The sequence below is a fragment of the Alosa sapidissima genome, chromosome 14, assembly GCF_018492685.1.
Source record: "Alosa sapidissima isolate fAloSap1 chromosome 14, fAloSap1.pri, whole genome shotgun sequence".
Lineage (NCBI taxonomy): Eukaryota > Metazoa > Chordata > Actinopteri > Clupeiformes > Clupeidae > Alosa > Alosa sapidissima.
In genome coordinates this window covers 22106245-22118744 of record NC_055970.1, presented here as the reverse complement: position 1 = coordinate 22118744, position 12500 = coordinate 22106245, and the positions used below count along the sequence as shown (strand labels likewise).

The 12500-nt window shown below is 41.3% G+C and overlaps 1 protein-coding gene across 4 annotated transcripts in view; it reads left to right on the top strand.

Moving 5' to 3' along the window:
• Window positions 1-12500, top strand: part of LOC121681704 (lymphocyte cytosolic protein 2) — a 43545-nt gene that overhangs the window by 7599 nt on the left and 23446 nt on the right. For 2 of the 4 annotated variants that reach the window (XM_042061605.1, XM_042061601.1), the window contains 2 exons: window positions 9182-9262; window positions 9503-9555. Coding sequence is in view for 1 of the 4 variants with exons in the window: in XM_042061601.1 (XP_041917535.1) it covers window positions 9182-9262; window positions 9503-9555 (134 nt within the window). In the remaining 3 variants the exon portion in view is untranslated. Of the gene's footprint in view, window positions 1-406; window positions 617-8366; window positions 8467-9181; window positions 9263-9502; window positions 9556-12500 lie in introns of those variants that run through there. The other 2 variants (XM_042061602.1, XM_042061604.1) reach the window with 2 other exon arrangements.

The following is a 12500-nucleotide window of genomic DNA, read 5'->3' as shown; positions in this document are numbered from 1 at the left end:
AAAGTCAGTAACTATCAAACTATTTGAAGTGTTTAACTTTTTTTAGCTACAGCGTTGACAGTTCCAGATAGGATCTGCAGCTCTCCTGAGCTTCCTGTTCCCTCAGCAAAAGGCGATCATTCAGGACGGAGAAACCAGATCCCTCCCTTTAGGGATGCTGTTCCTCTACAGCCATGGGCATCAGGGAATCAAACTAGGTGCCCAGTTACGAGGAGGGAGGGGGGAGAGGAAAGGGGTGAGACAGCACTGGATGTTAATGTAGAACACAGGAGATGGGGTGTTGGGGGTGATGGGATTTCTGGGGGGGAGGGGAGTGTGGAGGTGGGTGGCATTGGGGGGGGGGGGGGGGGGGGGGTTCAGGAGACGTTCTCTCAGCTATCTGATAAGCGTCCGTGTAAAAAAAACCCGAGAGGAGTGATGCTAATCGACAGGAAGTGACTTGTGTGCCGTGGCAAGGAAACCACAGGAGAGTGGCTGACCTTGCTCATTCGCTCGTCTGCATCTTTGGTGCTCACACTTTGTTCACTGGGGTGTGCCTGAGCTAAAATAAGGCTCAAATCCTGTCGGTGGCAGTTGTTTGAGTTGCAGTACGAGAGACACAGCTTCCTCCTGAAAGGTAAGGGATTTAACACCTCAGATACTGACAGCTATTCATAACACTGGTAGCATACTAGAAGAAATGAGTGCTGAAGAGCAGTATACCCACGGCTTATTCTTTCACATATTATTATGATATTGAGACCAGCCCAGCATTCTGTTTTGGAACTACTGGTATCAGCTGTCTATCGTGATCAAACACAGTGATAATTAATCTGCCTAAACTCAAATGTCAGATCACTCTCTTCTCAAATATTTATCGCCTCCCTCCATGTTGGTTTTCTCTCATGACTTTAAGCAGAGAAAAAGCCTGCCGTGAGTAAATCTGGTGAAAAATAAATATCATAAATGTCACAAGCTAGCTCTTGGCAAGGCCAAGCAGAGGCTAAATGTCACAGTATAGAGGTTTAATTTAAAAGTAGCACCTGAACCACTGGTAATACCATAGGTCTTGATTGAACTTTAAGGAGGTGTGATATATCAACTTGGGAGAAACTTTGAAAAAATGCTTTACAATGAAGAGTGTAGAATGAATACCACACACACACCTATAGGCCTACTCACCACCATAAGAAATAGATCACCTGCTAATGATCAGTATGAGTCTCCAGGTATTTCAGCTTGTAGGTAAGTTATGAAACAACAGTCATGGACAATGGTCTTAAACCAATGTGCATGTTTGTAGGTGTTTGGTCATTCACAGGTGTCCACAGCTCTTGTTTTGATGTGGTAGAGTAGACTTTCGTATCATACATGGAATTATGATCTTATCCTATCATTATGACCGCCGCTAGCGAAGCTAGCGAAGCGGTCATATAGGGACTGTCAAAGGTTTTTTTTTTTTTTTTTTTTTCCCCCGTCATCTACTTCCTGAATTTTTGGTCAACGATACCCGGGACACCGAACCACCGGGGCACATGAAATTTGGTGGGTAAGTAGCCCCACTAGACTTTTACGGAAAAATTTCATTTCGTCCCTGGGGGCCACTCCCCCCCCCGTGCTGGGCCCCCCGAACCGCAAAAAAGCAGTTTTTCCTAAATAACTACCTGAACCGTGGCACTGAGGATGAATAATCTTTTATGGTATGTTGGTCTCAAGGGCCCACATCAACCTGGCCCATAATCACTCATTTGTGATTTGCACCCCCCCGGTAAAAAATGAAAATGCAATATTATTCTGCTTTAATTGCCCCTATCTTCAGTTAAGATGTTCAGAACTGCACCAAATTTTATGTGTATGATTGACCTTAGCAACACACCTTAAGCTAAAGCTACTGTGTAGTGGGTCCCATTTAGAAGTGGGACCCACTTCTGAATTTTATTACAACTTTTCGCCACGATATGGCAGTTTAAGTCCGCTTGATACTGTAAGGGGTACGCCATGTTTCCAAAGGAGATTTTATTTGTGTCGCCAGCATAGCCTATTGACAATTTATGTTGTAATAAATAGGCCTACCTTATAAGCCTGTAGCTTAGGGAAGCTAACAGCTTTCTATTAGGATCTAGTTTGTTAGTTACAACAACTCCCTGATGCATTTTTGCATTTAGAATAGCCAGAGCGTGGATATCTCAATCGGAAAATTAAACAATATCGGGTGCCTATGGACTAGGCTGGGTGAACCCAGCCTGATCTGGCCGCTATTTATTTTTTAATTTCTTAAAAGATTGAGCTTGGTCTGGTGAAAGCCAGACTAGCCATGGACCTCAGTTACACAATGCAAGAGAACATGAATCAGTCTATATTTGCACGAACAATAACGGACAACAGCTCTTCAACTTTGGCCCGTTAAAATGTGTGTATGAACAGTCTAGCGACGCATTTCATCAAAGCCCATTTGGACATGTCAGTTATTTGCACCACTGGTCAATACAGATGTTCACCAACGATGCAACTATGCCTGGTATTGCACTAAGCATCTTTGATGGTATGGCAACACGACCCTTTTCGTCCATTCTCAACAGTACACTGACGCTATACATTGTGTTGCAGCACTTACAGTACTTAAGTATTTACAGTGTTGGAGAAACATTCATCACATTCTGATCACATACAGTACAACCTATTAGACCCACATCCGCTAAAAAGAGGGTCCCAACTTGCTTCCAGTGCACCTCAAACTTCTTAAATCCAAATGGTCTTACTATCAGAAATGTAACACCACATTTTATAAAATACTTTGATCTGTTGTAAAAGATTATGGCCACATGAGAATAATGAGGGTTTAGGAGGATTGATCTGAAAGAAGTTTTTATGCATGTCAGTGTAGAATATGAATCTCAACTCTTATGTTGCAACAACTAAACAACCCAATAGTATAAACAGATCAACACATTTGATGTTGTGATTTCTAAAAGACTGTTTTCCAATAATCAACCATCAGCAATCCATGCTCAATCGTCTGTGTCCTTGCCCTGGATTGGACTAAGCCAGTCAATAAACGTCCAGGAAACAGGTCTGATGTTTACGTGCCTGCAAAGGTGTCTGTTGCGTGCAGGCCTGACTGAGGACCTGCCACGTCAGCAATAGCCATCCTCTTGTGAGACTTCACTCTACTTTTGGTAGTACGCTTTATCTTACCGGGTCCTTGTTCCAGTGTATCTAATGAAGTAGAAGTACAGTGCAACAGCTGATGTAACAATATGTAATATCACGTACTTATGTTGTCCATAATGTATTTTTGTGTACCTACACATTATTAGTACATGTGTAATAAGAAGTGCTTGTTCCAGTACTTTGCCAAAGTGGCCTCTCTCTTTGGGGAAGGACAAAAGTGGCTATGGGGTGAAGTTTGGAACTCTTGACACCCTAACATTAAACAACTTATTGAGGTTTACTCAAGGCAAGTGCATGGGGGAAATTAAAGAGTAGGTTAACAGTCACTTAGTATATGAAACAACCACTTTTGTTGATTTCTACTACAAGGAATTTAACAGATAAATAGATCATGGTAGTTGTGTATGTACAACTGCATTAGTTTGGTTTGTATCTTCACCCATTTCCCTTGCGTATGTATCAAACATAGCTATTACTGTACTAAAAAGCTATTACTTTTCTACTCTACTCTTAGACATACTACGTTTCTATGCATCAAGTCACTCATTTTAAAGCATAGGCTGGAGTGCAGTCTTGTTTGTAGAGGTTGAGAAAAATCTTTCATAAAGAATCCATATACTCACACACACAGACACATGTACACATGCACACACCCACACACAACAGACACACACTCACATGAGATTAACCCCGCCCCCCCCTTGTTTGTGACTCTCTCGTTGCTAAGAGTCCCCAGGAGCAGGAAATATGTTATGAGGCTGGTTGCTAAATATAGTCTGGTGGGTTTTCTTTAACTTTTTTCACCTGTTGCAAAGGACGGTTGCTGCTGCACATCTTGTGGCCTTGTAAAGGGTAAAGTGTTGCTTCAGTGTGGGGTTAGATACAACTGAAAACCATAGTAACATAGATTTCATAAACTGATTGTAACCTGTGTAAATTAACCCGTAGTATGATTTTCAACAAATGTCAAGCAAACACATGTCTTTCTTAGATTATTTCAGTCATGCAGCCATTTTTTCTAAGAATGTGTAAGACCATATCTATATCTATAGATAACAATACACTACACAATATTCTTCTTTTTTCAGCAAATAAGGAGTGTAAGGTTTGCTAGTCAGTTTGAACACACATACTGTATGATGCAGCCAATGTCATAGGTGGAATGTGTCATGCTACATCTGCTTGTTTAAAGTGAACACACCCATCTGCAACTACTATTTCAAGATTTTTGTCATTACACTTCCTCTCATAAACACACACACACACACACACACACACACAAAGAGAGAGTCACATAAAGAGAAATACATGACCACACAAGCATCCTCAGACCACCTCCCTAGAGCATGCAAACTCAGTCACAAAATGGTCAAGTGTGAGCCATCAGTGTGAGCTTTTGCCTTCCAAGGCATCGTCCACTCAGAGACGCATTGTCGGTGCTGGCAGTTTGTCAGATGGGAGTGTGGCTGCCATTTGTTTTCTTCACTTCACTCTCCTCCGTTCATGCATCAGTTCCACTGAGCATTACAAAAAAAGATTGAAAGCAAGCGGCCTCCATTTGGGAACTTTTAACACAATGGATTCTCAAGTTTCCTGTCGGGCTGTTAGACAGAAATCAAGCATTGCAGCGTGTTCTCATGGCTGTACATTGAGGCCTATGGATATGCAATGAGATTTTTAATTAAGAAAAGATGTATTGTTAAAATGCATAAAACAAAAGTAAATTCTACTTGTCCTCTAAATAAATATTTAATTAAGATGTACTTGGGTTCAATTACATTGGCTTCTAGGTGTAGAATGTTTATAGAAATGTGGATTCCGTAATTAATTGAGAATGTAGAATGTTGTGTTAGCAGGAGGGAATCACTATGCAATGTCCATTAGCATGTCATGATGCAGTTTGCATTTGTTTTCCGAAAACAAATAAGACAATGGACAGAAATAGATAAATGTACAATTAGATACAGTTTTAGATATGTGGCCATGTATGTCCTGTGACTTGGTTACATTGCCATGTATGTGCTGTGACTTGGTTATGTGGCCATGTATGTCCTGTGACTTGGTTACGTGGCCATGTATGTGCTGTGACTTGGCTACGTGGCTATGTGTGGCCTGTGACTTGGTTACGTGGCCATGTATGTGCTGTGACTTGGTTACGTGGCCATGTATGTGCTGTGACTTGGCTACGTGGCCATGTATGTGCTGTGACTTGGTTACGTGGCTATGTGTGGCCTGTGCAGTGGAGCAGGCCTGTATTACAGCATCAAACTTCTCACATTCACACATACACAGAAAGATGTAAGTCTAGAGATTAAAAATGTGTGTATTTCAAGATAATGAGCAGTCATTTTTATTTTACTAGATTGTGCACTTGTTTTACAAAATAGTGCGCCTATTTTACTAAATTGTGCTCTCATTGAATTTTTTGTAAATTGAGCGCACAATTTATTAAAATTACGCACTATTTACAATGAGCCTACTGTACATTGTTTTGATATACAAAAAAAATGTATTGCAATGACACCTCCCAAGCTCCGTAGCTAAAGGTTATAAAATGTGTATTGTGTAATGAATGTGGTGATGAATGCATCCCTTTACTCGTTAGCATCGTAATGATTTGGTAATATGGTATTTTGGGTTGTCCTCATTTGGCTTGTTTACAGGTGGACACCTAAAATAATAAGAAAATGCTGCACACATCACACAGATCCCTTAAGGCTGAAACGTTATCCAATACAATTTACATTTGGAGCCCGAGTGTGCAACATTTTGTCATTATTTTTTAGTTTATCACCTGATATCAGCACCTTGAGAATAATGGTTTGGTGTGTGTGTTACAGTCTGTCTGTTCACAGGTATAGGGATCGACCGATATGTTTTTTTCAGGGCCGATACCGATATCAATTATTACCAAAACAGGAGGCCGATAACCGATATGTAAAACCGATATATCCGTTGTCAAAAAGGGGGGTAGATAGTAAAGGCTATATGCTGCAAAATTTTAATTAAAAATCATTTAATTATGCAAACTTTTCTTTCTTCTTTTGATACACAATTGTCTATCAACTTGCATCACTTTGCAAGTGTAAATCCTGTGTATCATGTTAATCCAAGAGCTGAGTGATAGCAATTATTTTCATAGAGTAGGCCTGCACAATGGGCTGTGTGCTTGTTAAGGGACCTGTCCCTCTCGACCTGTCACAAAGAGGATGCTTTGTCATCGTGTGTGTGAGTGCACGAGAGAGGGAGAGGGAGAGGAAGAGGTGCATGCGTGATGGCAAGTGTTACAGTTGAATAGTTTAACAAAACAGTTTTCAAATAGTTCTCAGGCTATTTAAGCATGCAATTTGTATCCATGTGTAGGCTATAAGCTACACTTTTGAGAGCCTAAAAGGCACGTTAATAGCCAGCTCATGACGCGATTTTATTCAGGTCGGATTAAATTACGGTTGGCTCTGGGTGCATGTAGTCTTTTCTGACAGTCCGTTTCAAAAAGGAGCAATTAGACTTTTTGACGTTCGCTATCGCATAATTTAGGACTTGTCTGTACTATGTCCGCCAAAGTGTCCCGTTATTCACAATTAACGAACGAGGCGGAGGCAGAGAACTCCCGACGCGCAGCACCCGAGTTTGTGGGCTAACTAGTAAACAGCATCAGTAACGTGCATCAATCGGGAATTCGCGAAATGAAGGAAGTGGGTGCTTTATTGATCCGGATCAAAGAGACAATAGCTTACAAAGTGGTGTTTTTGTAACTTCAGTGTAGATGATTGTGATTCACTGCAACTTCAGCAATGTAGGCTACCTTCCTTACCTTCGAAAAATAGCTCCGTAGGCTACAGCTGAAGCCCAGTTTGCCTCAGTGAGAATCCTAAACTTTGTCTGTGTTCAGTCTTCGATCCTGATTGGCTGCATTCGTGCTAACTAACAAATCAGACGGTGTAGTGGGCGGGACAATGCTCTTGACCACAGAGTAGCAAATGCAGGGAGTGAGAGACGCTTTACAGACAAAATAGCGCGTTTAATTTTTTATCCATTTCAATATGGGAAACTAGTTGAGTTGCTCCTTAGTTGAGTTGCTCCTGTCCTAACTCTTGGGCTTCACAGACTTGGTGCTTGTGCCAGGTTTATAAACACTAATGTCAAGTCATTATATGAGTATAATATCATACTGATTACTGAATGCTGCGTTGTCAGTAAACTGGACTGGTCATGATAATGGCTTCTAATTGAGTTGTGGAGCTAGTGGCCGTGTTTGGATTTTTTTCAGAGGGCATGAGATACAAGACATGTGCATATATAGCCTATGTGAATTTGGGTGAGGGATTTGTGTAAGCGTTTTACACCAACAAGCAGAACCATTTGATAACCACATCACTCCTTCCATTCCCCAAGACAATTTTGCTAGGTGATGTGGTAAAACAACCAGCTGGCACGCCAAGAGAGATCGAGAGAGGCGGAAATAAAAAAAAAAAAAAAAACGTCAAAGCGTGCAAGTTGCCAATCAGGCATGTGGCTGGGCCCTGGCTGGGCTTGTGTCGAATGGGAAATATGCGTGTGATCATGGCTCATGGCAGGTACAGCAGCAGAACTCGTCCCCTTCAGGATGCACACACTTTCCAATGAAGTGTCAAGCGCATCTCTGATGTCTCAGGGTGCACACACTTTCCAACAAAGTGCCAAGCGCGTCTCTGATGCCTGCTCGGGGTGGACGGGCTTATACTGCTGTGCAGCCCCCCACCTCCTCTGAACGCATGCACTCATAGCGTTGCATCCACAGTGATGACGTAGCTTTGCTACAGCATAATTAGTCTTTTTGTGTCATGTTGGTGCTAAGAGACACAACCACTGTTCACATAGGCCTTCTGTTTATAAAATACAATTAAATGAGTTTCATTGGATGATAAACCTATTATAAATGGGTTACAGAGTATTTAAAACAAAAGATGAACTTTGTTCAGTCCTACCATACACAACACACCGAATATCTGTGGGGAACGAAAATGAAAAATCACAGCTTAATAAGCGGCTATTTCTGTGCGCCACAACACAGTGACAAAATGTTCCTACTCCCTGCCTCTCCTGAGGAATCTAAAACAAGGTAGCATATCTCACAGAGTTCTAGGATGCTGTCTTATATAAGGCTGTGTTTGATCAACTTTCTCTCTCTCTCTCTCTCTCTCTCTCTCTCTCTCTCTCTCTCTCTCTCCCTGCCATTGGGCTGCCACCACTGCTACACTGACAAGCGCAGACGTGTAATCTATTAGAGCAATCATTCACAGCCACTGGGGACCACGTGCTGGCAGCTCAGAGACAGTAGGAGATACTGTACAATATCATTCCAGTTAATGTCTAATCATATCGTAATCTACAGTCATGTCAGCTTTTCGACAGTAATATCCAGGGTGATACACGGATAGAGACAGTCACATTATGAGACACGGATCTCTGGCAAACAAATCTAGACATTTTATACATCCGACTGATGACTAGTGCCTGGCAGTTTAATTTTCTTTTCATACTGTCAGAGATATTAACCTTTATTCTTAATTAAATGTCATGCGATTGCTTATTTCCTCCTGTAGTGAGTGATGGGAATTTAGGTGCGCTGGGTGCAGACCTGACTTGACTCTCAGCGTTTGGCCTGTTGTTGTTCCCCCACTCCATGAGATTATTGATCAAAGGTCAAAAACAATCCAATAATGCTGCCCTTCATTGCACGCTACTCAATTAATTCAGTGTCAGACTCAGTATATCTACTGTGATTGGAGCTTATGCGCGGCTTCAGGCACTGATGAATTGCCCAGTTGAAATCACGAGGTGAAATACTGATGGAAATTCTATTGTAACTTATATAGGTCACAGTGTAATCAGGCCACTATGTTGTACATTATACGAATTAATACTGTATTGTACATAGATATGCATATCCACCCATATCTATTTATCCACACACAGAGATACTTTACATACAATTTAATATATTACCTACAAAATGTTAATTTGTTTGTTTGTTTGTTTACTCATTTAGGAGGAACAAAGTATTTGTTCAACAAACTGGAAGCAGAACACCAAAACCAGCAACGCAGCATAACAGCAAATCATCTCACAGGTTGAAATCAAATTATACAGCATCCTTTTGTCAAACCTACATCTAGAAAGGCCACAGAATATTCACTATTATATGAATGTATTTAAAAAAAGCTATATTTAAATGATTTCATTTCAATTTAGTAGTGAAAATGTTTTTGACATGTGCCTATCCGCTATTGTTAAAATGTATACTTAACTATTAGGATATCTGAAATGTCAGACTGCAAAACTTCATTCAGAGCTATTTTCCTTTCAACAGGAGTGAAAGCCAGCTCAGCTTCGATCAAGCTCCTGCATCCCCCCCAGGAACAGGTAGAATATGCTTGCTTCAAAACCACTCTCTCAAACCCTCTCAGCACCTTCCTCCCAGCGTGAAGTGTACTCCGCTTGTACCTGAACAACTTCCACAGATATATGAAAGAAAATGGCATGCTGGGATATTGCTGTGTGCAAGAGTGGCATTAATTTGTCAGGGCATCCAGTGAATCATTCCTGAATTGAGGTTATGAAAAACCTGCTTTTCATAAACAGATACTGTATTGCAAGGCCGTAGTCATGATGTCAACATTGGGGGGGACCAAATCTGTGGTGGGGTCTGAGGGACCTCCAAACAGAATTTCAATACATTTCCTACCATGCAAAAATATTATTAAAAATCACAAACAAGTCAATTAGGGTATTCCAAACGTTTGACGGACATAGGCATGGCATGGGTGGATTAGGAACCCCTGGGCACAGATGCCCCCCCCCCAGATAGAGGGGTCCTGAGGCATTCTCCCATGGAAGATTTTTAAAAAAATGACCCTTTAAATGATGACTTCTGGTATCCTGGGTTTCCTCATGCTGCCTTATGTGTGCAAAATTATTCACGCTGCTAGGCAGCCTGGACCCGATTTTCACCTCAACGAAGGAACCAATCACAGAACAGAGAGGGACATCAAGACGATGACGACACACCGAAGCGGTCATGAGCTACGTACAGACGCATTTGATAGACATTCGTAGCGCCCAATAAACGGCTCTGAGCATTCGTAAACCACGTCTCAAATACGAGAAAATGAATGTGTAGTTCCCAGACCCCATCTCAATGAGATGAGGTCTGGCGTTAGCCAGGCTACCTGCAAGTAATGCTCACCTAACATTCACTGACAGTGTAGCTGAGTGAGTTTTGTGAAAAGAGAAGGGTGGAGGAGAAGCAACTTCATGCAGAGGCTTGAGCTTCAGGGCCCCCTGACCTCTTGGGCCCAGTAAGCCCATTCAGTAATCCATCCATGGACCTGTATGACTCCATTTGTCTTAGAAATGTATACTTTAAAAGAAATTACAAACTAGAGGATCTTTGTTAACCTCTATATTACACAGAATGTGGTTCTTTGACTTATTACTTACACCTGAAGATTTTGTTTTAACTAAGGCTCAGACTCATAGGTTGTTTGGACCTATAGCCTAATAGGATTTTGTCTTTTAATTTGGATTTTATTTTGCTGGCGGCTAATCACACAATTTTAACGTAGTTTGAAAGGAACAGGATTCAGGAATGGGGTACTAAGACAGGTCCCTCTTCTGTCTGACTCACCTCATGTTACCCCCTGCATTATAGACTGGCTTTTGACAGAAATGACGTTTTGTGCCAAACACTAGGCCTACTACAGCCTTTAATTGGTGAATGGAGGTGCAAATTCCTTTCTTTGGTTATTTTCCGCGATTCACATTAACTGTAGGCTATCACCGGCAGTGCATCGTAAATGTTTTTTCCAACTTATGTGCCGTCGCTAGCCTAGAAAATCCAGAGCCTGGTAATCTAGAAAGATTAAGGGTCTGGCCACGAATAATGTAATGGCCCAACTCGAGGGGCCGCACCAAGCATGCATTTGAAAATCTCACTGCACGCAATTGGATAACACTAGACCAATGTTTACTCTGACTGATTCCGGACTTCGACGCAATTGGATAATATGACGACCAATGTTTACTGACTGACCAACGTTGCAGCGCTGTCATCATCTGTTTAGCTCTCCTCTGGCCCTGGCAATACACCGATGTGATTGGTTCCCCGCGATGCAAGGGGCAAAAGTAACGTGCATCATTAGACAGGAGAGTGAAGGATCACCGCACACTGGTGGGATTTCTTTGCTGATTTTATTTAGTAGTGAACAACGCGTTTCGCCTATGCTTCATCAGGTTCACTCTTAATCTCCACATGCCACCGACAGGTGATATAGGTGATTCACCAGGTCACATGACCACACCAATTAGCACAAGGTACCACCCAATTCACAATCTGGTCTCCCATACAATCCAGTCCAAAGTCCTCATAACCAAGCCCACATACATCACAGTACATCCATAGTTCATACATTACCCACAACAATGCCCAAAACCTGAATATATATAGACCCTTTCAAGAGAGTTCCATTATCAGCATCATAGTTGGCCCCACAAGACTTCCTTTTTAACATTCCATATGTTATCTTAATGCAGAGGAAGTAGATTGGGGCCCAAATAGAATGTTCAAGCATTGCTTTTGTTTTTATTGTTGAAAGGGTCTATACACATTTGGAATTTACATTGCTATGCATTCAACAATATTCAATTTCAATTTCATTTCTATCAAAGTCTGAAAGTGCAATGTGCAAATACTAATGTGCAAAAATGCAATGTGCAAATACCAATGTGCAAAAATGCAATGTGCAAATACCAATGTGCAAAATTGCAAAGTGCAAATATTACTTAAATTACATCCAAAGTCTACATTACAAACAACAATGTCCATTATGCAGTCCAATTCCAGTCCCATGCTCACATTTCATACCAATATTCACATATAACATATCCAAGGTTCACATATCATCAGTAACTCCAATATCAGTGTTAATCCAATAACAGTACACATCTTACATATCAGGTTCATATCATAAATACTAGTGTGCAAATATGCATTGTGCAAATACCAAAAGATTTTCACAAAAATACACTTAAATCTTGTATTTCATTGAGACCATGGGGTTCTACTGTATTTAATTCATGTATCCAATATGCCTCTCTCTGTAACAGTTGTTTAATCAAGTTACCCCCTCTTGGGCTGGGTTTCACCCGTTCTATGCCAATGAATTAGGGAGGTGGCTGGTCCATGGTTCATCTCTTTATAATGCCTAGCTATGGCATACTCCATATATCCATTTCTTATTGCCCCTCTAACGTGCATCATTACTCATTGCCAGAGTCTCTTGCAGACACAATTCAAATTGTGTTCTTGG